Below are 26,853 nucleotides of genomic sequence, written 5' to 3'. Positions count from 1 at the left end.
TTTTTCAGTTTTTTCAAGATATCTCAGTTTCATTTGCTCCTATCGCTTTAACGTCTATTTTATTTTTTCAAGAGCACAAAATTCTCTACAAATTTGATTATTACCATTTTTTTCTACTCCCAGTATCTAAGGCACTACAGCACATCAAAAACTACCAATTTATCAAATTTCGAGCAAAGTGGCAAATTACCTAATTTTTGAACACTGTTATTTCAGTTTCTATTTGTGTAGTATCAAAATATTACTCATCATGTTATTCTTTGGAATTTACTATCTCACTCTGCTGCAGGGCGAGGACAAACAGCATCATATTCAGTAACTACGAACACATTCACGTCGGATTGCATGAAGTTTATTTATGTTACAATATGTAATACGACTGCATGCAGGTGCCATACATTTTCTACAGTTGATTGACGTTAATGGTCAGTTATAAGAAAAAGTATGTAGGAATTGTTCTTTAGCGGACAAAAGGGTATTTATTCTTTGGCGGGCGGAAGGAGATTATCTCTGGTGATTGTTCACAGCACGCTGACAGCTATTAGCACACAACAATAAGGGTCCTACAGTTTGGAGTCGCTTCCATTCAGTATATGTTGTGGTGCTGAAAATGAGTATGTCTGACATGAATTTGTGTTTCATTTGCAAAAAAACTGTGGTGATTGGTGGACGCAATGTGAAAAAGAAGCTGGCCGGTGTGGCTTCAGCCTGGAACCGCGTGACCGCTACGGTTGCAGGTTCGAATCCTGACTCGGGCATGGATGTGTGTGATGTCCTTAGGTTAGTTAGGTTTAAGTAGTTCTAAGTTCTAGGGGACTGATGACCATTGATGTTAAGTCCCATAGTGCTCAGAGCCATTTGAACCATTTGTGAAAAAGAAAGGACTGAGCACACTTATCGATTGTAGTGCTAAACGCAGGGAGTCTGCCCACACCCGTTTTTTGAAAACGCTCAGTGAAGTGATGTTGCATGAAGCATGCCACAAGAAGTACATTAATGAGAGAATGATAGCAGCTAGCCTTCGACACCCTCAGGAACCAACAGGTGTGCTACCTCGGTCGCAGGAAAAAGGTCAGTTCAATTTCATAGAGAAATGCTTGTTATTTGCAAAAGGGAATTCTGATGACTTTTTAACCAAGCAGTTAAGTTTGCTATATGCCAAACGAAATTTTGTTTACAAACTAATGAAATTGGAAGTGCAACCGACCATATTAGAACAGGCTAAACAACATGGTGATGAATTTGGTCAACAAGTGATAGAGCGGATTCAAAATGTAAATGATTTGGTTGCTGCAGATGGGTGATACCACAGATTTTGCTACAGAAAGTTCTTTCACCGTGTTTCCGCTACTGGACAGAATCGAGACTACCAACCTGCAACACAAGTAGATGAAGACATGGAGGCTATATTTGCCTATCTGGAAACCAATACGGTAGAATGTCAGTGTTCTATGGACAATCTGTTAGAGCAAATACCCACATCACCTCGTCCCGATATTCGAACTGTCAAGGCTCGCCTTTCCCAGAAATATGGTGACAATGCGGTGATAGCTGAAACAGCTTAAAAGCCAGGCACAAGAAGATGTTGACGTTATGATTGTAACATCTGCCATTTCAAGAACCAAAGATTTTGGAAGTGTTTTCATTGTAAGAGAAGATGTTGACCTGCTTCTGCTCATGACCGGTTTGGGGCAAGGCATTGAAAATTTATTTTTCTTAAAGCCACGAAGAGGAAATGTAGAAGACAAGTGGTTTTCCACTGCATCTTACAAGTCTGACAGTGAATATATTCTGTTCACTCATGCCTTTAGCTTTTTTTTTGTCAAGGAAAAATTAAGTGCTGCAGTATTGTTGCGAAAAATGAACACCTAACCTCAGCGCTTTGCACCTTCAGTAAACCACATGCTACCCTTGAAGAAATAATAACAGCAGGAGAACAGGTTACTATCGCATTGTATAGTGGAGGTGTCAGCAGTTCCCACACACTAGACCATTTGCGGTACCAGCTGTTCGCCAAGTCTGCCGCAAAAAGCAAACTGAATCTTGCACGGTTGCCAACTACACAAGATGCTGCGCAACATCATTCATTGCGGACTTACCAACAAGTCCAAAGTTGGATGGGAAACTGGAAACCTCCTGAGAAATGGGGCTGGAATCACAGTGACCATGGTCCAATACCCGTTATAATGAGCCAAGATCCAGTACCTGAAGCACTTCTTCACATTGACATCTTGGGTTGTCGGGTGTTGTGCTGGATATCAGCATTGTCCTTGCATGATATTTCGGTCACGTAGCTCGTAACCTTCATCAGGTGAGACCCGAGACTGCTCCTCGAGTGGACCTGGTCCAGTATTTATGCCTATGGCCTTCCCCCTCCACCAACAGATGCAGGCACTTCCTCTGTGGTCTGCACCCATTCCCTGCGACCTGCTGGAGCGTTGTTGCTCCGTTTTCCGTCTGCTGCTGTTCTAGGTTTTCCCTCTGCGGTCCGCGCCGACCAAACCCGTTCCTGGGGGTTTCATCTACGATCTGGGGTACAAAGTGTTGTGCCTGCAGTTCGCGCCCGCTCACCATGACCTGTTGGAGTGTTGCCGCTCCGTTTTTCATCCACTGCGGCTCTGGATGTTCCCTCTGCAGTCCGCGCCCACCAGTCCCACTTCTGGGTGTTCCATCTTCTGTCTGGTGCGCCTGGCAGTCTGATAGGGGCTCGTTTTCCATCTCCATGTCTCTGGTTCTTCTGTTTGTGTAGTGTTGCAGCTGGCCGTGTTGCTCCTTTAACAATTCCAGAGCCTGATCCCAGGCTCTGCTTAGCTGGTACCCTGTGTCACGGTTCATAAGATTGTCAGCCATTTTTATTTCTATCGATTCTCGTATAACACTGTCCCAAAATATGGGTGTTTGTGCTAGAATCTTGGTATCCTCATACTTCATGCATGATATAGTTCTAGACAGTGTTCAGCTATGGCTGACTTAATCTAGTGTTCCTCTGATGTTCTTTGCACCTGATCTCCACAGTTCTTGTCGTCTGGCCAATGTAGGACACATTGACAAGGTATATTGTAAATCCCTGGTTTTCGTAACCCCACGTCGTCTTTGACACTCCCCAGCAGTCCCCGATCTTGTTGGATGGACAGAAAACACACTTGATATTGTGGTTATGGAGGATCCTACTGATTCTGGCAGAAATAGAGCCAGCACAGGGCAGATATGCCACCTTCTTTGCTTCATCTTGGCCTTCTTCAGGAACCTGTGGTATAGTGGCTGGTTGGAGTGTCCTCTCAATTTGTCTGTCCGTGTATCCATTCTTGGAGAAAACTGTTTTGAGACGTTCTATCTCTACAGATAGATTCTCTTGGTCTGACAGGGCCCACCTTTTGCAAGGTATATCTGCAATTTGACTGGACTAAAGAGGAAGAAGATGAAGAAGAACAACAACAAAGTTCAAATGACAATTTTCAGTGATTTTAAGGGTCGTTTTTTTGTCTGGCTTTGCAATCAAATAATAAAAATGGTTAAAATGTTATTTTCTGAAAAAATTGCTTAAAAATTAAGGTGTGTCTTGTAGTTCACAAAATATGATGGGTCTATTACAGGGGCATGTGTCATGAGGCAAGTGGTTGGAAGCAGGAGTGGAGCAGGGATAGACAAGAATATTGTGTAGGTTCTGCAGGTGGCAGAATACCAGTGTGGGAGGGGTTGGGAAAATAGTGAGTAGGATAGTCCTCATTTCAGGGCACAATGAGAGGTAGTCGCCCTGGCGGAGAATGTGATACAGGTGCTCTACTTCTGCGTGTTACTGCATCATGAGAGGAGTGCTCGTTTGTGGCCAGACAGTGAGTGTGTGGCTGGAGATACAAGGCACAGAAGATCTATTCTGTAAAAGGTCTTCAGTGAGACTCTTGATGTATCTGGATACAGACACTCATCACTATACATGTGATGACTGCAGGTGACTAGGCCGTGTAGAAGGGACTTCTTAGTATGGGATGAGTGGCAGTTTGGGGGTATTAGTGATGATGGTACATTTGATATGGATGGAGGTACTGATGTAGCCAACCTTGAGGTGGAGGTCAATATTGAGGAAGGTGGCTTGTTTGGTTGAGGAGGACCAGGTCAAGCAATTGGGGGGAGAAGATGTTAACGTTCTGGAGGAATGTGGATAAGGCGTCCTCACCTTTGGCCCAGATCATGAAGATGTCATCATGAATCTGAACCAGATGAGGGGTTTGGGAGTCTGGGTGGTTAGAAGGGATTTCTCTACATGGCCCACAAACAGGTTGGCATAGGATGGTGCCATGCAGGTACCCATAGCTCCACCATGGGTATTTTTGTAGGTGCTACCCTCAAAGGAGAAGTGACCAGGAAGGAAGTTGTAGGTTTGGAGTCAGTCAGGAATCGGGAAAGGTTGCATTCAATAACAGGAAGGTCATGAGTATAGGGTATGTTAGATGGATGAAGGTGGTATCAATAGTTACAAGCAGGGCATTGCTTGGTAAAGTATCAAGAACTGTGGAGAGCTGATGGAAGAAACAGTTGGTGTCTTTGATGTGGGAGGGTAGGTTATAGTTAATGGGCTGAAGGTGTTGGTTCGCAAGAGTGTGAATTCTCTCTGTGGGGGAACACAGTAACTGGCCACAATGTGGGGTATTTTGGATGATTGGGTTTATGAACATTAGGAAGCATACAGAAGACAAGAGTGGGAGAAGTGGTAGGAGTGAGGGGAGAGACAGACTCAGGAGAGAGGTTCTGGTATGGAGGACAGTGTTTGAATGATGTCAGTGGATAAATATGTTACAACTGCTTTTATGCACTTCATTTAGTAGGCTAATTACTTCTTATCACCTATTAATACACATTTTTCTTACTTACTTGATTTGTTTATAGATTAAATTTGCTCATCTCCATTCTGCATTTCAAAATTGTTTACGACTTCTTCATTGAAATTTGGACAATTCAATCATTCTTTTTCGAGAGAATTGTTCACAAATGCACCAAGTGGGTCTTCGTTCATAGTATATCATACAAATACTTTCAACTGCTTTAACATGAAGCAGCAGTAGTCCCATTGGGAAGGTCACTATTATCTGGTGGAGGCTAACACTTTCAGGAAATGCTTTTACCAGATTGTTTTTATAAATGAATTTCAATAAGGTCAAAGAATTTATGCTTTCTTGACATCCTTTCACCTCTACAACACATTCACTTCATGACCTAAGTAGAAAGACTAATTTGAACAAATTAACAGCAACGCCCAGTTCTTTTTCTGAGAAAATAATTTGATGTTTTGAAACAACAACATTATAAATAGCTTGCCACTGATAATTGTTTGCTGAAAATTAATCAGTCACTTATCTTAGTCGTGATGTAGTTGCAGACATCTCATGCCCATACCCTTCTTGATACTGTAAAGTGTCTGCATTTTGTATTTGGTTTATATTATTCTCAGTGAGTGTCAGTACCAAGGGAGGCTCTTAACAGGACATATTTGGTGTGAATATTTCCTCTAATCATTTGTGATACTCTCGCTAAGTGGTGACACTTACGTAAACCTTATTGCCGTACACTGTAGTGGGTTATTTACTAATTTATTCTTGCAGTGGATAAAATGGGCAATGCTAGAAACAAAAAACTATCTAAAACACTATCAATACATTAATACTAAATTTGATTAATAACACATCAAAGCATAATAGAGATATAAAGAGATTCGATAGCAAAGTTTCAGCCACTCTGTTCATTCCATTATAATTTAGCAAGTGGAACACGAATGTAGTGCGGAGGCTGGTATGACATTCTTAGGATGAATGAACAGAGCCTTTGGGAGGCCTGTAAAAGCTGTACTCTGTAGAAGCCATCCTTCCAAACCTCTACTACATAGATCTAACCAGCATTTGAAGGTGCAGCCTTAAGATTAGTTATTACCTGTTGTTATCAACAGTGCCAAACACATTGCCTGTTATTATTTAAATCTGTCTGTTGCCATTAACACATTTTCCATTACAGGTGTTTCCCTGTCCATCCTGTGAAAAGCATCCTGATAATTTAATACATTATTGTGAAACATATTTTAATATGCACTGACATGACAAAAGTCGTGGGATACCTCCTAATATTGTGTCGGACCTCTTTTCACCCAGAATACTGCAGCAACTTAATGTGGCATGGACTCAACAAGTCATTCTTCTTCAAACCAATTGTGAACAAATGTGGCCTGGTGACATGGCACATTGTCATCCATAAAAATTCCATCGTTGTTTGGGAACATGAAGTCCTTGGAATGCCTCAAAATGGTCTCCAAGTAGCCAAACATAATGGAGGACCTAGTCCATTTTGTGTAAATACAGCCCACAACATTATGAGGCCACCACCAGCTTGCACAGTGCCCTGTTGACAACTGGGTGCATAGCTTCATCGGGTCTGCACCATACTTGTCTCCTACCATCAGTTATTACCAATTGGAATCGGGACTCATCTGACCAGGCCACAGTTTTCCAGTCATCTAGTGTCCAACCAGTAGGGTCACGAGCCCAGGAGAGATGCTGCAGATGATGTCGTGCTGTTAGCAAAGGCACTAACATTGATCGTCTGCTGCCAAAGCAAATTTACGCCAAATTTCAATGCACTCCTCTAATGGACACATTCATCGTATGTCCCACATTGATTTATATGGTTATTTCACACAGTGTTATCTGTCTGTTAACACTGACAACTCTACACAAATGCCACTGCTCTCTGTCATTAAGTGAGGGCCGTCAGCCACTGCATTGCCTGTGGTGAGAGGTGTAATGCCTGAAATTTGATACTCTCAACACACTCTTGACACCGTGGATCTCAGAATATTGAATTCCCTAATGATTTCCAAAATGAAATGTCCCATGCCTTAAGCTCCAACTACCATTCTGCATTCAGTCTGTTAATTCCCATCATGGAGCCATAATCATGCCAGAAACCTTTTCACATAAATCACCTTAGTACAGTTCACTACCCCTTTAAACGATACACCCACCATCTGTATACATACATATCACTATCCCATGACTTTTGTCTTCTCACTGTATATTCTGGGGTAGTTCCACCTCAGATCTTTAGCTACGGGCCATACCTGGTTGACACCATACACTTTGGGGACTCACTGATTTTTGCAAAGTTGGCCCCACATACAACTGACTTTGAATTTTCTTCTTCTTCTTCTTTCTGTACGAGAAAATACATATGCATGTGTGTGCGCGCGCGCGCGCGCACACACACACACACGCGCGCGCACACACACACACACACACACACACACACACACACACACACACACACACACACACACACACACGTGCGCACACACACACACACACACACACACACACACACACACACACACTGTTATTTCTTAGCAATGTACACGATATAGACCAAGTTTCTGTATTTTCTGAAATGGGTGATCAAAATGAAGGGTGTTGGGGGAGGAATAGGTCTGTAGGGGATTATGAAAGACAATGCTTCTGTGGAACATGTAGGTGCATGCTGTGTAGGTAGCAAGGGTAGCAAGTATCAACTCAGGGAAGTTTGCGGTGGGGTAAAATTCTGTTCAGGGAAAAGTGAGGAAAAAACTACTGAGAGAAGTTAAATGTACTGGAGTAGAAAAAAGAGATAATGGAAGGCTACATTGTGTAATCTAGTACAGAGTAACAAAGTAGCAGAGAGAATTTGGATTTAGTATGGAGGCAAGACAGTAGAATGAGGTGGAAAGAGAAAGGGAGTTGAGGCAGGTGAAAGTATGCAGCTATCTGTCAGCAGATACTGAAGGCCATTCCACTGATTGACTCTTGCCTCTTTGGAGGAAGCTGCTCACAAAATGGACATAGTTTTCTAATGCATAATTGCTGTGAAAAATGAATATATTGCCTAACTGTTGATCATACGTCTGGACACTCTACTCTGTCATAAACATGTTCACTTCCTCCTAAAACTGTTGTGCCCTCTGATTTATACTGTTGTTTTGTGTGTCCTTTCGTGTGACAAACATAGTAATATGCCTGGATGAAATGCCATATTCAACCTTAAGATTGCTGATAAAAGAAATCGAAGCATCAAAATTGTTCAAGCCAACCATTTTAGACAGTACTAGAGCCAGCATTTGCAGAGATGCCAGTAGTGAACTGGAAACCATATACCTTGCTCTATAAAATTTTTATATTACATTTCTTTTATAACTTATAATTGTAGCAGTCTGTTTCCTTTGTATTGAGCTCCTGCATGCCTTTTGCCACACACGTAATTTAGAACTAACCTGCAATTTGATTTACTTTTAATGCATTTATAGCACTTAATTACCTTTCTGTAGGAATAAAGCCACAATTGTAATAGTCTTCATCAGTGTTCTCTAGTACATTGTCATCAATATCTTCTAATACAATGGGCCTCAGCTGTTTGGATGGAGATAGTTTATATTCACTTTGACTGAAGTGTTCCTATTGCTCTCGAGATGAATGTCATTTACTGCTTGAACAGCCACCTTTAGGTTCAAGTTCTTCCTGTCAGTATACCTATCCAGTGTAACTTCATGTATTCCTGCATCATCCCCATTATATGTATGGATTATTATGTTACATACTATGTCTGCAAACTCTCTATTCCTGACTCCAATTTCATTGCCACATTCAGCACTTTGCAACTTTGTCCTTAATATTTGGACCACATTCATAGGATTAATTCTCTTCGTGATATCACTCTACACAGTTTTACATAGTAACCCACATATAACTTTCCAAGAGACACATTCATAATGCAGCTATACCGCTCACCCAACTCATGGACTTCTTAGTGCAGCAACAACATGCCACTGTCTGATGGCTCTAACAGACAAGTGCAGAATTTTGCACCTAAATGACACAAACTACTGTTGTTTTTATGACCAAGTGTTAGTCTAAACATGGTTTCGTGCAGTTCCGAGTGTTTGAGGTAAAAGATTTCCCTTGTAAATATATGTTGCTGTGTAATTTTCTTTGATGGATTATTACAAGATACTGTATTTACTGTAACATATGATGCAAACATTAACTGTGTTCTGTGCCACACTCAATCATTTTGTTTTGGGGGCTTGTTAGAGCTACTAACGATTTGTGGACACTGATTTTAAAAACAGCGCTTCCACAATACTGTAATTGATCTGCTAAATTCTGCCATTGGACTGTGTTTGTGATATATGTGCTTTTTATATTATGAAGTTAAGAAATTTGCCCTTGTCCCAGTAATGAGACATCAAAGTTAATAAATATGTTAAAAAGGAGAAACCAAAAATGTGATTTTGTGTCCATTATTAAATAAACACCACCCAGTTTCCATTAAGATTTTCGCTTGCACACCTACAGTGGGATGTGCTACCAAAGAGGCAAAAAAGAAGAGATGACAGTACTCAGCTTGGCTTTCTTAGCTTTCTCACAATTGGAACAAAAGTTTTTATTGTAGAACTCAATTTTCAGCTCTTTCTCAAGATAGCTCTAATGTTGCACATTGTGCAGCTAAGTAAGTAGTTTGGGCCGTATCTGAGCACGCACTCTACATAAAACCATTATCACTCATGTCATTCTGCCACTGACATTGATCTGCCTAACCATTTACAAGACTGTAAAATTTGCTGTGAAGCAGTGTGAGACCACAATCAGGTACTGTCTTTTTAAAGCAGACTGGCAAAAGCCCATATCTGGATTTCTATCCTCACTTAACATGTATTTTTAATCCAGTGTGGAAGGCTCTGCTGTTACTACTTCCTTTGAAATAAATTTTGTATACCTGCATGCAGTACTTCTGTATTCTGGTCGCTTTATGTCTACACATCTTGGCATGGTAGCTGTTAATAAATTTACATGTGGATTTTGGTTTTTATTACTCCACTTTCTGCAAAGTTCAAAATTGTTTCTTTTGAATCAGACATGTTTTAGCACATAGTTACCATCTTGTGTGACTACTATTTATGTATGAAAAATATGTGTTACTATTTTGGATGATTTTGAACATTATCCTTATTTTTATTTTCAAAAATAGATGCACACGTACTCTCCTGAGCTTCAAAGTAACCATTCAAAATCATGCATAATTGTCTATTTCAGAAATATTAGATATTCAGAGAGGATGGAAAGCATGGCCCAAAACTTATCAAGATAATTAAAAGAAAAAATTCTTTGTTTTCCAAATGAATCATTTCTAAAAATGAAATCTTAATTATCAATAATAAATATAAGAAGTGCAACATACATTGAGATGGTGATGTATGTGGAAAATATTTTATCAGAGAGTGAAATGTTTTTATTTTTATGGAATTTTTTCAGTATTTATTTGATGTACGGGATGAAGATGAAATAGTTCTGCAGATGCTTCAATGGGATACAGCTTCTGTGCATCAAGTAGCAGGACTTCAGAAACTTTTGATTGGCTTCAACATTATCAAGGTACTCTTATAAGCTTTAGTGTGTTGTGAGCTGATTTTGTAGTGGAGAGATAGCCTTATGCAGTGTAGCAGCTTTACATAGATTTACCTAGTGACTCCTTAGGATAGTAGTATAATTCTTGTTGCATAGTTGAATACAGGTAAAGATGGATAGAGACTATGTCTTTTGTGTATGTTTAAGAATTGGCTACTGTTCAGAAACAGTTGGAAGCTGCATTGCCCACAGTCAGCAGGCACCAGTCTGCTGCCTTGGATTACAGTGACAATAAAGCATCTGTGGCAAAAGCTATGGCATTCTTGCTTCCCCGAGCACCATCTGGAATCCCCAGTGTTGTAGTCCCTTCCGATATGCCTGACCTGGACAATTCACACTTGCCTGATGGCATACAACTACAGTGGCAGTGTCACAAATCTGTGGGTGGAAGACAAAAGTGTGTACTATCCACATGGCTGTTACCTTAACCTTAAAAATGAATTTGAGTTCTTACACATTCCTGATACAAGTGAACCAGCATGGGATGCCTCGTCTTTTGGGACTGGGATCACTCTTTCCTGAAGGTTCCAGATATCTGCAGAGGATGGACACACTGATCACTGGGAGCTCAAATATTGGAAGGCTGATGGAACCGAATAGAGAAATGGATGACAGGCTGACAACATAGACCATTGTCCAAGTGGTACATTTGCTTTAAGGTGGATAGAGTCTGCCAGTGCTTACTGAGTACACTGAGTGTGACCAGCTGCAAATCATAGCTCGTATCAAAACAAATTATGCTCACCACCTGGATTCGGAGACCATCTTTGGTTCCTACAGGTGCTTAGTTGAAATGGTGAAGGTAACTCCCACACACACAGGGAGAAGCTGAGCTAAAGTTTTGTATTGCCTTTCTCAAAACTGATCAGTCCTCTGATTTAAAGTCAGGTACAGAGCATGAAACTCATACTAGAATGATTCCTTGATTACCTTGAATGTGGACTTGTTGACCTCTGCTATCAGGTTGAAAACTGTGGAACACCATTCTAAGAGATGTGTGCTACTCGCAAGAAGTAGCTACTAGGATGGCAGAGTACTTGTGGCATGCGCTTGTGTTGTAGCAGTTCCTTAAAAAAAATTACCAATGTGCTGTAATATTATAATAATAATCAGAAAATAAATTCACAAAAAATATATTAAAATAAAAGGTACCACTCACTCAGTGATGAAAAATGAAGTCCATATGTTACAGTTCTCTGATGAAGAATTTATCCATAACTTTGGAGTTGAAACCCTCTCAGATGGTTACCATATTCTTGTTAGTTTTCCTGCCTAACGGCACCCTCAGAATTCATGATCTATTTGTCATTGCTGATCCCAGAATCTGTTACAAATGCAAAGGATGAAAAAAACTATTAGCTTGCAACAGGATGTAATCTGCTTTCTTTAGTTCTGTAACTTGAAATCTCTAATCACAGGGTCTTGCTGAACGTACACAGTGTTTAACATCAATATTATTTATGTTAGGATCCCTTTAATGCTTTTTCTGCTCATAGTCATTTTTATTTAATTATATGAAATCATACCAAGGGTGACATGTTTGTGATAAATCTTCAATGTGCCAAAAACGATAGTATAAACCTGTTCACAAGTGAAACATAGCCCTTTTTAATTGACCTTCCAGATCTAACTTTTCATAGCTCACTTGGTTTGAGCTCTGACAGCGTGGTGGAGATATTGCTAGACCCTGTGTTACTTCTGTTCAGTGCTGCGAGGAATGTAGCACAGTTACTGCTGCCACAGATGATGTCACATCAAAGCATGTGCAATTAGAGATATCTGCATCCTTTTCTGACTGAATAATACCACAGTTGAAATAATTTCAGCACTCAGCACCATGGTTTCTAGTTGACACATAGAGAGCTCTACAAAACACATTTTTGTCCATATTGTTTGCATATCAGCATACATTCAAAGATAAATAGCACCTTTTAGTGTGATTTCTGGCTCTCATTTAAAGAGAAATTTTATTATTAAAGTTGCCAGTGACTGCAATCGTGTGCGTGTGTGTGTGTGTGTGTGTGTGTGTGTGTGTGTGTGGCTTTATTTGTGACTGTCTTTTTGCTCTGCCTGTCTGCGACTCAGCATATCTGCTATGTGATGAGTGGCAGCTGTCCTTCTCATAATATTATCATAATTTTATTATGTTATTTAGAGTGTGCTGTAGCACATTTTTATGCCAGTATCACTGGCCACCACTACAGTGTGGATTTTTTTTGGATAGAGGAAACCCTTAATAGACTCAATAAATCACGTACAGATTTTGAAGAGGATAGAATATCAATTACTATTAATTACAGAAGGTAGCACTTGCAAACCAGAGAAAGAAAATATTAATTCTGTATTAGTTAGCTGAAGGAACACCCATCTAAAGATGCCAGAATTAGTCTTGCTTATAAATGGCAATATGCACACACAGTACAAAGAGCAGAAAGCTGGCTGAAACTAGGTATGAGTAGCAACAGAATTTTAATTTTCTGTTGGAATGTATATCACATAGATAGGCTGGACATGGTCGTGAGGCTGTGCATATAGCCATAAATAACATGATAATATATCATAAGATTAGTAAAAATAGCCTACTGAATGTGAAATAATTTGGAGATAAGTGATCAGGGTTGATCAAAAATGGTAACTGATGTTTCTGTAGAGCCCCTGCCTCAGGAACCATAGTGGTGGAAGATTTCCGGGAAAACTGGACGAACATCACTTGCAAATTTCATGACCATGTTATAGTATTAGAGGATTCAACATACTGGCTATAGATTGGGAGACTCATGTGATTAGGATGGATGCTGGGGACAGAAAATCACATTATATTGTTCCAAATACCTAACCCAAAAATTTCCTTGAGCAGCTACTCAGAGAGATGCCTGTTGATGGTACCCTTTTAGATCTGCTAGTTACAATCAAGTCTGAAATGTTGATGGTGTTAGGACAGCAACCAGCCACAAATTTACTTTCAATTTCTTTATTCAAAGGCTACCATCACCAGTTTCGAATCATTGTGATTCATCCTCAGACGCTTTACATGCTTTCTTTATGACATGTGGTATGTTTTTTACAGATTAATTGTCCTAAAATATAAATAATACATAATTATAAACACGCCACACACAGATGGTTGGGTTACAGATTTTCGTTGCATGTGACTTACGTGAAACGTTGGTTTCGATTGTTTGTTTTCATAAAATTTGTCCAGCAGATGTAATTGCATTCCCACTGCATTATTATTGTTGCACACGTTCAGTGAGAATAATTAACGTGTGCAACAATAAGAATGCAATGGGAATGCATTTACATCTGCTGGACGAATTTTATGAAAACAAACACTGGAAACTGACGTTTCACGTAAGTCACATGCAACAAAAATCTATAACCCAGCCATCTGTGTGTGGCGTGTTTATAATTATGTATTATTTATATTTTAGGACAATTAATCTGTAAAAAACACACCACATGTCATAAAGAAAGCATGTAAACTGTCTGAGGATGAATCACAATGATTCGAAACTGATGATGGTAGCCTTTGAATAAAGAAATTGAAAGTAAATTTGTGGCTGGTTGCTGTCCTAACACCATCAACATTTGTATTCAAACAACAGCCATGTTCTCCATCATGTCATCATATGACAAAATTGCAACAAGTCTGAAATATTTGAGTCAGTAAACATGGAGCAGAAAATCAGTGCTCGTATGGTCCGAGAAGCATCACTGGCTTTGAATATCACTAGGAATGTCAAGAAAGATAGGAACAAACAAACAAGGAAGGAAGGTATTTTTGTTTAGTAAGTGAGACAAGAGACAGATTTTAGATTGCCTGAGCAGTTAACATCAAGCATTCATCCCTGAGAAAGTAAGTGTTAAGTATAAATGAACAAGTTTCAAGAGTATTGTACAATATTCCCTCCCATGGTTCAACAGCTGTACTACAAAGTTGCTGTGAAAGCAAAGGGAACTTCACCACAGCTTTAAACGTAGCGAAATCTTTTTTTTATGGGGACTCAAATAAGTCAAAATGTGTACAGGAAGAAGTACAATGAAGTGTTCAATGCATTCAAAAGTAAAATTCTGTCTATCAATCTAAGAAAAAATCCTAGTAAGTTTCGATCTTAAATCAGTAAATGGATCAAAGCCACCTGCCCCATCACACAATGACCATACTGGCACTGACACAGAGGATAACAGAGAGGAGGCCAAGATGTTAAATTCTGCTTTCTAAAACTGTTTTACTGAGGAAGAGAGTTCTACAGTTCCTCCTTTCGATCGTTCTATGAACACCATAATGTCAGACGGAAAGATAAGTGACTGCAAGATAAGAAATTAACTTACATCAAAGGAAAATGGTCGTGAACGAATTCTTATGTAGATCTACTTGATAGATTACATAAAAGAACATGTTGCACTGCTAGCAGCATTGTATTATGGGTTTCTGGATGAATGAAATGTTCTGAGTGATTGGTAAAATATATACACAATTCCTGTTTTCAAAAAGGGTCATTTAACAGATACACATAACTGAGAGCCTATGTTAGTGACATCAGTCTGTTGTAGGACTTTAGAACCTATTTTACACTTGTGTTTTTGACCACCCTTAGTGCTTGAAATCTCCTCTGTAGGAAAAAACATCTATTCTGCAAACAACAAATGTGTGAAAACCGATCTTGCTCCATTCATTCACAAGGCCTGGAAGACAGCAGATACTGGGAGGTAGGTTGATGTGATGTTCCATAGCTTCTGAAAGTATTTGATAGGGTTCTGCACTGTCATCTAGTGAACAAAATACCAGCATATGGAATATCAGAACAGCTCTGTGACTGGATGAAGCACTCATAGAAGAAAGTGTATTATTATTAACAGAGAGAAATCATCTCACTCAAAAGTGGCTTTGAGTGTGTCCCTAGGAAAATAATATATATACACACACACACACACACACACACACACACACACACACAAAATTCAAGCTTTCGCAACCCACGGTTGCTTCATCAGGAAAGAGGGAAGGAGAGAGAAAGACGAAAGGATGTGGGTTTTAAGGGAGAGGGTAAGGAGTCATTCCAATCCCGGGAAAGACTTCCCTTAGGGGGAAAAAGGACAGACACACACACACACACACACACACACACACACACACACATATATACAGACATAAGCAGACATTTGTAAAGCAGTTAAGTCCCATAGTGCTTAGAGCCATTTGAACCATTTTTTTTAAACCAAGAAGACAGAAGCATAGCAGAGGGAGAAATGGATGGCAAATTTATTTATTTATTTAACCTGGTCTGATTAGTGCTATTAGGACCTCTCTTACATCAGACCACAGTCTGACACATACAGAACCTTTTTTACATCATAGTTTCCTAAAAAAAAAAAAAAAGAACAATATTAATATGACAAACAGCATTAAAATAATTTGAGTCTGAAGTGACAGTTGAGTAAATAATGCTGATTATGATGTAATAAAGTTAATACTGGCAACACCTGTACTACTGCAGCTGCTGCCACTAACAGTCATAATGATAATAATAATAATAATAATAATAATTATTATTATTATTATTATTATTATTATTATTATTTTATGAGAATAATAACAATAATTATAGTGGTAGACATAAAAAGAATTAGATGTTTTCTGATGTAGTGAGTTCTGGGGAAAGGAAATTTAAGGAAACTGCCAGCAGAGAATACTGGGAAAAGATGAAGATATGGTTGGAAAATAGGGTGTGCAGGGACAACAAGTGCATAAAGGGACAATGATAATCTTTATTGTTGCTTTAGTAGATAGGTCATTAACTGTCTTCTGAAGCTGGAGCTGTTATTCAGTTCTCTTATACAATGCAGGAGACAGGTGCTACTGAGAAGTATTTCGAGAAAGTGCTGAGTGATGGAAGAGGGAGAAAGGATTTCACTTTGATGGGAACAGGAATTTCTGCCATGTTGTTCAGGTAAGAGCATTAGGGGCGAAGAAAGATATGAGGCACAGTGTTCTTTGGCAAGACAGTAGAGAAGACAGAGGAAGAGGAAATCTCTGCGCTTGTCTGCACATGGCCAGGAAAGCTGTGCATATGGTGATGGAATATAATCAAAGAGTCAAACATCATAGATATAATGAACATGGGCATTCACAACGATTTCCAGGCACCATGAGCTTTCCTGAGAAAGGCCATGCAGAATAATGTCACTGTAACCAATAATTGGAAGTATAAGTAAACAGTTTTTGATGTTACTGAGCAACAGTCATATAGTATTTTTTAAAGGAACACACCACCATTTGACTGTTTATTGTTTATTTAAGAACAACCCAGGTTTTGGCTTTCTATGCTATTTTAAAGTATTTGATTTTATGTCTTTAACATATATTTCTGGACACTTGACGTGTTGTCAAGCGGCAAGTTGACCATAAATTAAGAAAAATATTGGCTCCCCACAAAGTTCCGTATGTAAAATCACCATCTTGTAATAGAATAAAAGTATGAGCAATCAAATATTCAGTTGTTCTGTTACTCATACTCACCAATTTCACTATAATTATATTTTAAAGGCTTGTGCTCATCTTTAATTTATCAACATCAACTGGTTTTTACTAAATATGACATTCTCCCACATTTATTTACTGATCTGTTACAAGATGGTGATTTTACATCTAGCATTTCCAGTGTGACTCTATGGTGCTGGACATCACACATTGCTGACAAGATGTCAGGTATGAGTGAAACCACTTGTTGAGAAATTTAGGCTCCTTAGTTCAGCAAGTAAAATGTCGAATATGATGGTGTCACAGGCTTTGCTAAAGTCTAAGAAGCGTATGATATATCTTCTTGTGCATGTGTGGCAAGCTTCAGATCATATGTTGCCTTCATTAAGGCAGATGCTGTGCTGTATGGTTTGTGGAAACCTGATCGTATTTGACTAGTAGGTTGTCTGTAATTGGGTAGTTTGTTTGCTGGTGATTGACCATACATTCTGTGGCCTTGGTCAATGCAAGAAGAATGCAAATAGTAATCAGAGGGGGCTATGGCCATGGCCTAATTAGTTGCTTGCTTAACTAGTCCCTGTTTCCAGGACTCAGGGAAAACACTTGTCATCAAGGGGTGATTGAATATATTTATTGTAGGGGGCAGTAGTGTCAGTAGTAAGCTTCATTATTTGGATTGTGATGCCATCATGTGCAGTAGTTGCTGATCTGATACTCGTCCATCCTTACACAAGCCCAGCTCCCAATCCCTCACCTCGTGGCTCCTAACTCTTTAAGAGACCTAGATGCAAGACCTGTCCTGTACATCCTCCCAGCACCACCCACTTCAGTCTGGTCACTAACATCACCTATGCCCATCAAAGGCAGGGCTACCTGTGAAACCAGTCATGGGGTCTACGAGCAAAGCTGCAACCACTGTGCTGCATTTTATGTAGGGATGACAACCAACAAGCTGTCTGTCGGCGTGAATGTCCACCAACAAACTGTGGCCAAAAAGTAAGTGGATCACCCTGTTGCTGAATGCACTGACAAACATGATATCCTTCAGAATGAGATTTTCACTCTGCAGCGGAGTGTGCGCTGATATGAAACTTCCTGGCAGATTAAAACTGTGTGCCCGACCGAGACTCGAACTCGGGACCTTTGCCTTCCGCGGGCAAGTGCTCTACCAACTGAGCTACCGAAGCACGACTCACGTCCGGTACTCACAGCTTTACTTCTGCCAGTATCCGTCTCCTACCTTCCAAACTTTACAGAAGCTCTTCTACGAAACTTGCAGAACTAGCACTCCTGAAAGAAAGGATATTGCGGAGACATGGCTTAGCCACAGCCTGGGGGATGTTTCCAAAATGAGATTTTCACTCTGCAGCGGAGTGTGCGCTGATATGAAACTTCCTGGCAGATTAAAACTGTGTGCCCAACCGAGACTCGAACTCGGGACCTTTGCCTTTCACGAGCAAGTGCTCTACCAACTGAGCTACCGAAGCACGACTCATGTCCGGTACTCACAGCTTTACTTCTGCCAGTATCCGTCTCCTACCTTCCAAACTTTACAGAAGCTCTTCTGCGAAACTTGCAGAACTAGCACTCCTGAAAGAAAGGATATTGCGGAGACATGGCTTAGCCACAGCCTGGGGGATGTTTCCAGAATGAGATTTTCACTCTGCAGCGGAGTGTGCGCTGATATGAAACTTCCTGGCAGATTAAAACTGTGTGCCCGACCGAGACTCGAACTCGGGACCTTTGCCTTTCGCGGGCAAGTGCTCTACCAACTGAGCTACCGAAGCACGACTCAAATCCGGTACTCACAGCTTTACTTCTGCCAGTATCCGTCTCCTACTTTCCAAACTTTACAGAAGCTCTTCTACGAAACTTGCAGAACTATATGATATCCTTCATTTCAATGACCGCTTCACAGCCTGTGCTATATGGATCCTTCCTGCCAACACCAGCTTTCCTGAATTGGGCAGGCAGGAACTTTCCCTGCAATACATCCTATGTTCCCATAACCCTCCTGGCCTCAGCCTTTGTTAGTCACTGTCCTCACCCATCCATCCCCCTCCCTCCTCCCATTCCAGCACTACACAGTCGCCATTCCACCACAACACCCAGTCTTTTTTAATTTTTTTATTTGTTTTTCTCTCTATGTCTCTCCTCTTCCGCTACTCCACCCCTCCCCCTTTCCCCATTCCACACCTCTCCTCTGCCCGCTGCCCAACCTGCAGCACTTCACTGCCCCCTGTCCCTATCAAACTATCACTGTCCCTCCCCACCCAAGCCTCCTCCTTTCCCCCACCTAGTCGCCACTCCCATCATGCACTGCTCACAGTGTGGTTTCAGTTACCTGGCACTGCAGTTGTTTGTGTGACTTGCATTTGCATGAGTGAGTGTGTGTTTGTGTGTGTTTGTGTGTGTGTGTGTGTGTGTGTGTGTGTGTGTGTGTGTGTGTGTGTGTCTATTGTTGACAAAGACCATTGACCTAAAGCTTTAAGTGTGAAAATCCTTTTCCTGTGCCTATCTGCGACTCAGAATTTCTGCTATATGGTGCGTAGCAACTTTCCTTCTAACAATATTTTTACATTCCATCATGGATTTTCCATTGTTTAAGATGTACTATGTTGCAAATGTTCATGCAGCGCAAATGCAGAGTATCCCTTTCATTGGCTGTCACATGCAAATTAATTTTGTTTTCAATATAATGAAAATATTGTCTCCTATGATAGTCAAAGACTCTGGATTTGGAAGACATAATGAGGATCGCGTGCAATCAAATTTGTGGAAATATGGACAACTCTTTCCTAGCCCACAGTGAATGTACTGGGATTTGGTGGGTGGTGGTGTGTGGTGAGATGAGGGGTGGGGGTTGGGGGGAAGTGTCTAGTGGCTCCTGAGAGAGTGTGGAGCCATCTGTGGGCTAGTTAAGGCTGCAGGCAGAGGGCGCAGGTGGCACACAGCTGTGCATTTTATAGGCTAGAGCATGAGATAACAGCACACAAATTTGGAAGGTGGAGACGAGGTACTGGCGGAAGTAAAGGTGTAAGGATGGGGCATGAGTCGTGCTTGAGTAGCTCAGTTGGTAGAGCACTTGCCCACGAAAGGCAAAGGTCCCGAGTTTGAGTCCGGTCTGGCACACAATGTTAATGTGCCAGGAAAGTTTCAGCAAGATTATGATTTCATAAATATATATGGAAGGAACAGCTAGGATGTGCAGTTTCTGAAATAATGAGTGACAGGATTTTGTTTGTTGTGCAGTAGACATGTGTCTGATAATTTTCTTCTGCAGCTGCAGTATTCCAGCCATGATATTTGAACTTCCCAGATAGTTGTACCATACCTAATGACAGAATCAAAATAACTACTCTTGTATCTCTTCTTATCTTTTGTGTACTCGTGTCAGTAGAATTTGCTAGTATTTGCATTACAAATGCAAAACTGCATAGTTTGTATAACAGGAAGTCAGTATGTGGATTCCACCTTGCCCACATGTAGTCCTAGAGATTTGATCATGTCCACTTCTTCCATAAGTTATTTGTTATGTTGTATTTTAAGTTGCACACATTTTGAATGTTTGGTTTTGAAATGTACCATATGGGTTTTTGCAGTGTTCAGTTTCAGCCCATTTAGTTGGAAATAATTTTCTAGGGTATCCAATGTGATCGTTATCGAGCTCAGAATTTTTTTCCACACCATCATCTGTTATTAAAACAGAATTATTGGCTGAAAACAGACATGTTGAGGAATTTGTATTTTTGGGTAAGTCATTTACATAGAATAGGGAGAGAATTGGCCCAAAAATGGAGCCCTGAGGATCGCCTTGTGTACTGTTCTCTATTTAGAATAAAAATTCACTGCATTGAAATATGGGATATATTGAAATGATACAAGATGTGGGGTGGACATAATTAAAACAAAGGCATTTTGTGTTGTGGCTGAATCTTCTCACGAAATTCCAATCACCAACTTTCTATTCTGAATGCGAAAATATTTTGTTGAGGCCAACCTACATAGGGAGAATCGATCACCATAATAAAATAAGTGAAATCAGAGCTTTTACAGAAAGATATATGCATTTGCTCTTTCCGTATGCTGTACGAAATTTGAATAATAGAAAATTGTGAAAGTGGTGCGATGAAGTCTCTGCCAGGCACTTAAATGTGATTTGCAGCGTACCCACATAGATGTAGATGTAGATGTAGATGTAGATGTAAGTCATGTGGTACATTTACTTCGGATGGCTTCTGTGAATTTGATCCTGACCCACCCTTTGTTCATAATCTGTGCTTCAGCAATAGATTCTTTTGTGGTTTGTGTGTGGTATCCTCTCTTTGAGATGAGTCTTGCACATATCAATGTGTTAGGTTAAAGCTGGAACTAGTCAATTTGAAAAATTAATCTGACTCCTCTCATAAGATTTTAGTACAGATGCTAAAGACAATGCAGCTGTGCACTCAGGCATCATCATATCATCATCATCACTTAACAACTGGTTAGTTGTATTGTTACAGTCTTGGATGAATCATTCTTCCATATGATCCCTACATAGCACTACAGCCTAGCATCCATCAAGATTTATGTGAGTGTTCATTCTGAGTTACTCCAGATGGGTAGTGAGTCCACTTATTGGAAACTACATATTGCATTACAATGCATTTAGTTGCATTGAGTTAAAAGTTTCTTAAAATTTACACCACATTCAGAGGCATTTGAAAAGTATTCAGAGGCATTTGAAATGCATATGAGCACGCTGCCAGCATCTGGATGCACCCAGATAGTTCATTCTTTTCACCACTATCATAGGACACAATCAGTGTTATCACTTTCAATCCAATCATTCAACTTAAGGTGTGCAGAGTACTCTTCCTGAATATTGAATGCATCTGTCTTAGCTACAAGTGTGAAAGTGTCTAAGAGCCACATGAAATCATTCAGAATTCAGTCTTCTTTATGAATTAATATTTGAACTTTCATGTCTAATATAGTTTGTTTTTTTTAAATAAACTTCTTAAATAGACAGTTTGTTCTCATGGTCAAATTCAAAATTAATTGAATCTGTCTACAGTTTGCAGTTCTGGAATACAGGATAGAAACAATAACTGAATTCAAAAGAAACAGTGGAATATAATTATAAATAATGGTGAATTACATATATTTCAGTTCGAAAGGAAGGAAGGAAGATGGGGCGTTAATACCCCATCGACATCGAGGCCATTAGAGGTGAAGCACAAGCTCAGGTGGTGCCAAGGATGGGAAAAGAAATTGGCCATATCCTTTCAAGGGACCACCCTGGCATTTGCCTGTAGTGATTTAGGGAAATCACAGAAAACCTAAATCTGGATGGGTGGATGAGTGTTTGAACCATCGTCCTCCTGAATGCAAGTCCAGTGTACTAACCCCGCAACCTTGTTCAGTTTATATTTCAATTCAGTGCCACACATTTAGATAATTATCTTTGCATCAACAATACTAGAACACTAAATTATAAAACAGTCCTTACTAATCCTTTTAACATATTTTCTTTAATTATACAGAGACTGTCATCTGAATTATTATTTTGCAATGCAATTCAGTTATTGATAATGAAAGAGGGAGCAATACATGTTACCTTTAAGGGTAATAACGAGAGAGAGAATGTTAATTTTTTAATTGGACTTGTACATGCTTTTACATAAATAAAATCACTCAGCACATAAAATGTGGATAAATTCTGATTTAAACAATGAAATTGGACCTTTCTGCATGTGCAGTCACTGACATGTGCATTCCTACATGCTATCTCTGTTTCGGCATCACAAACATATCACCACTGGATTTTGTCTGCTTTGAACAGATGGCACTAGTGTTGCATCTCACATATTCATGAAGTGTGAAAATACAGGAGTGCATTAATATGTTGTTTCACACTTAATGTAAAACCAGAACCACAATGACAGCCCATAATCCACTGCCCTGCACGGCCCATGGCCAGTTAAGGTGACTACAAAGGGAAGGCTAGCAATGAGAAGGTGCCGAGAACTTGCCTGCTGCTCAGAGAAAGTTCTAAAGGTGCCCCTAATGCAGTGGCCACCTCCAGCGTCCAAAAATCTGTCTCTATAGCCGAGTTTAATTCTCCTACTGCTACTCAAGTGATGCAAGTACTGTGAGATCAGTCAGTGGTTTACCTTAACCCAAATAGTCCATTAGAATAATCTCAATCAGGGAACATTTAGATACACCAAAGGCAAATGAAATTGTATGATAATCACTGAAACAAAATGAAAGGCGAAGTGCCTGATGAGTATTACCATGGCCTGCCCAGAAGGCACTGCCATCTTTCATGGTGCTATAGAAAATTAAGTGAACTGTAGGTAACAAAGGTAACAAATATGGTGGTTCTCCATAGATCAGTGAGGAAAACACTGACAAGAAGGAGGGACAAGATCATTAAAGAAATAATTATTTGACCATTATCTCAATCTGTTACTATTATTCTTCTTTACAATTGAAGATTTATGCCTAGTGCTCGTTAAATTCATTTTGCTCTGTAACCTCACTTGTATTTGTTCATCATTTTATCCTTTTTATGTCAGTTACCATGACTCTTCTTAAAGTTTTGCAGAGTTCTGAATATTTTAATGTGCCATAGTGTAGATTTTCATTATTTTAACAGCTCTTTGCTTTTCTCATTGAATCAGCTGGTGAATCAGCTGGTTTGCTTGTTGTTCTTGCAGGGTAAATCCTTGATTGTCATTTACCACTGTTGACTTCCTGGAATAATTTTTCACTTGAGATTAACATCTCTCATACCAGTTTATGTCTTTCAGTTTTTATGGTTAACACAACTCTTGCTGTACTTTTTAAACTGTTTGTATCTGAATGTATAAGTAAATAATTGTTATTAAACTTCCAATTATGCAGGTTGAAGAAAACCGCAAATACCGCCTTCACAAGCAATGGGAACACAATCCAACTATTGTATCATTTAATTATATAAGGAAAAGGGAGATTTTTTACAAAGGACATTTGCCTAGAGGACGTTACATCTTGATTCCAACAACACTGAAACCAGGAGACACAGGAGGCTATTTCGTTCGAATTTTCTCTACCTCAAATATTAAATTACGGTAAGAGAGAATCTAAATGACATTTTTTTACATAGTGCACAGTGTTAATTTTAATATATAAGGTTTATTTTTTGTATTTACAGGACAGTAAAGCGGGATGTACCATACAAAACATGTTACTGCTGTAAATCAGGATATCCTGTGTGGGTGACAGTGGTCCATGTTAAAGGAGCTGAAGGCCTTAAAAAAATGGACAGAATTGGTTGTAAGTGTAACATACAAAAGGCACTTATTAATTTTTTTATGCAGCAGCAGCCACAGTAGTAGCAGCCATTTGACATCCATTGCTGGATAAAGACCTTATCTAGTGTATTACATGCTTTACAGTCTTCAGTTATATGCCTGCATGTTGCTTCTCTGTCTTTTCTAATTTCATCTATCCATCCTTCATTAGGTCATCATATAGTGTTGTCTTATCTCTGTTAATTGCAAAAATAACTTTCTTAGTCTATCCATCATCCATTCAACTGAACCCATCGCCATTTCAATTCAATTTCAGTCACAATTATTTCTTCCACCCTAGTTTATTGTGCAGATCCATTTACTTGTTTTCCTGTATCACCTAGTGATTAGTAACATCCATCTTTCCTTTAATCACTGAGCAATCATCTGTTTTTGAATGGCTTTCTCATTTAAAGTCTGTATCACTGATTTAAGTTAAAACTATCAATAGTCACTGACTTCCCTATTCTGAACATTAGAAGCTTTTGAAAACCACTGTTTAACGGCACTCCAACCCAATTTTGCTCATCTGCTTATTTCTCTCCTGTCTCCCGCTTAGTCCTCAACTCATTCTTTGGTCTCATAGTTAACTTTGCTAATTTCTTTTTGTGTTTCCATTGTACATTAATTTAGATATATTATAATTGATTTCCAAGTGTACTTTCAAACTTTTTCTATAAAGCTCTTTAATCATTTGTTGATTTTTTGCTGCACTAATGGAAAATAGTGTAGAGATTAATCTTATCCTCTCTCACATCACCAATTGATTTTCATTCTTCTAAATAATAGATTTGTTTCATAAGCTTCAAGAAGAGTAAGATGTACAAATAACTTATTTCCACCCCCCCCCCCCCCCCCCTTGTTGTTGGCTGCAGTTTGACACATCTAGGGGTAAATTCTTGAGGCTGAAATTTTTTAACTTTGTAGGTTCCAGATGATATGATAAGCCTCTTGCATAACTTTTGTTTGCACTTGTTTTTTATTATGCCACATTTTTCTGTATCACACTGTCTTTACAATCTCCACTTCCATAAAACAAAAAATTACATTGTTATTGCCGAAATTAAAAACACTTCCAATTCCATTAGAGGCATGCGCACTGCTACTGACTCACCCTGCGGTACTAACAATATTCCAAAGAGTTTACAAAACAAAAAGAATTTACAAACTTTCTTGACAAAAGAAGAATCTTCACTAATTTATACCATTGGTTTATAAATTAGTCCAGAAATAAATTTATTAAATATAGTTAGATTGTGCAGTTAATCATAGGAATTTTAATTATGCCAAATGTTTCTAAAAGAAGAGTAATTTTAGCTGTACATACAGAGTTAATGCACATTGACTATAATAAAGTAATTTCTTTTTGTACATTTTAACCTGAAATATAATCCATCATATACAAAATCATATGAAATTCATTTAGTTAAACAGCTGAGATAATGGTCACCTATACAAGATTCAAAAATATTCCTGGTATCAACTACTTCGGTTAAAGAACGCTAGAGGATCATATTCCTTTACAATATCCCCTGCACAAATTTGGAAACAACGTGTTTACAATATTTTGCGACAGACTATAAGGTCAGCCAGACGGTGTACAAAATGATGCCAAAAAATAGAATACAGATGTATAGAAGTATCTGATACATATTACAGAAAACATAAGAAAAATATCTACTATACAAGTCATAATCTATACATATATCAGGATATGGCATTCAGATTTTCAGATCTGTGGAACATACTGTCACAAGACAAACAATACAAAGTCAGAAGTACAACACTGCATCACTAAACTATGGAAATAAATACAGAGACAAGGTAAATATCTATGATTACAAATTGTAAGTTAACTTCCATACAATCACACCTTCAAAATCTTCCAACGAGAAGAGAAAAAAGAAAATTAGAGCTTAAGTGTACGACGAATGAGCTGACTCAAAAACTCACAACAGGTACAGACCAGAAGAGCAGGGGTACGGTAGAAAATCAATCAGCCACATAAACTAGAGTATTTAAGGATGTGTTGACTCTTGAAAGGACAAAATAATGGAAAAATATTAGGGCCTAAGTTTACAATGTGATGTCCGACCCATCACTCCAAACTACACTGGGTACAAACCAGCAAAAAATCTTTTGACTCAGCAAAATGAATAAAGCTCACAATCATATCAATACGTTCAATCATATGCAAAAAGTAACTGTGAGAAGCATCTAGCCTCAATCAATGGTTGTACGCTGTTCTTGAGTACACACATACACAGTCGCAATGACCAGGTGCATCCAAAACATAGTTAAGCATGAATCTGCCCACAAATCAAGTTCCAGTCAGATACCATATTGATGTACTCAGGATAAATAATGTAAACAGTCATAAATAACTTTGAGCAATGACATAATTGATTAGCTTGAGCACGAAAATGATTGTGTGAAAGCAGACATGTATACATCTTGTTATATTATCTATACTATTAAATGTCTTCCACACTGTTTGCTAATTGTCCATACACACCAACCTGTGTATATAGAGACCTAAAAGATTCATTTACCATTGATAAAATAAAATAAAAATACA

At 39.1% G+C, this 26,853-nt stretch overlaps 1 protein-coding gene and 1 non-coding gene across 5 annotated transcripts in view; one reads left to right on the top strand and one right to left on the bottom strand.

Annotated features, from left to right (window-relative positions):
• Window positions 1-26,853, top strand: part of LOC126336524 (calpain-5-like) — a 276,232-nt gene that overhangs the window by 209,322 nt on the left and 40,057 nt on the right. For all 4 annotated transcript variants that reach the window (XM_050000315.1, XM_050000317.1, XM_050000316.1 and 1 more), the window contains 3 exons: window positions 10,320-10,439; window positions 23,848-24,053; window positions 24,137-24,258. In XM_050000315.1, coding sequence (XP_049856272.1) covers window positions 10,320-10,439; window positions 23,848-24,053; window positions 24,137-24,258 — 448 coding nt within the window. The remainder of the gene's footprint in view (window positions 1-10,319; window positions 10,440-23,847; window positions 24,054-24,136; window positions 24,259-26,853) is intronic.
• Window positions 18,067-18,141, bottom strand: Trnap-cgg (transfer RNA proline (anticodon CGG)). Its single transcript has one exon. It is a non-coding gene; the product is annotated as a tRNA-Pro (tRNA).

The sequence above is a fragment of the Schistocerca gregaria genome, chromosome 2 (assembly GCF_023897955.1).
Source record: "Schistocerca gregaria isolate iqSchGreg1 chromosome 2, iqSchGreg1.2, whole genome shotgun sequence".
Taxonomy (NCBI): Eukaryota; Metazoa; Arthropoda; class Insecta; order Orthoptera; family Acrididae; genus Schistocerca; species Schistocerca gregaria.
This window is presented reverse-complemented; position numbering and strand designations above follow the sequence as displayed.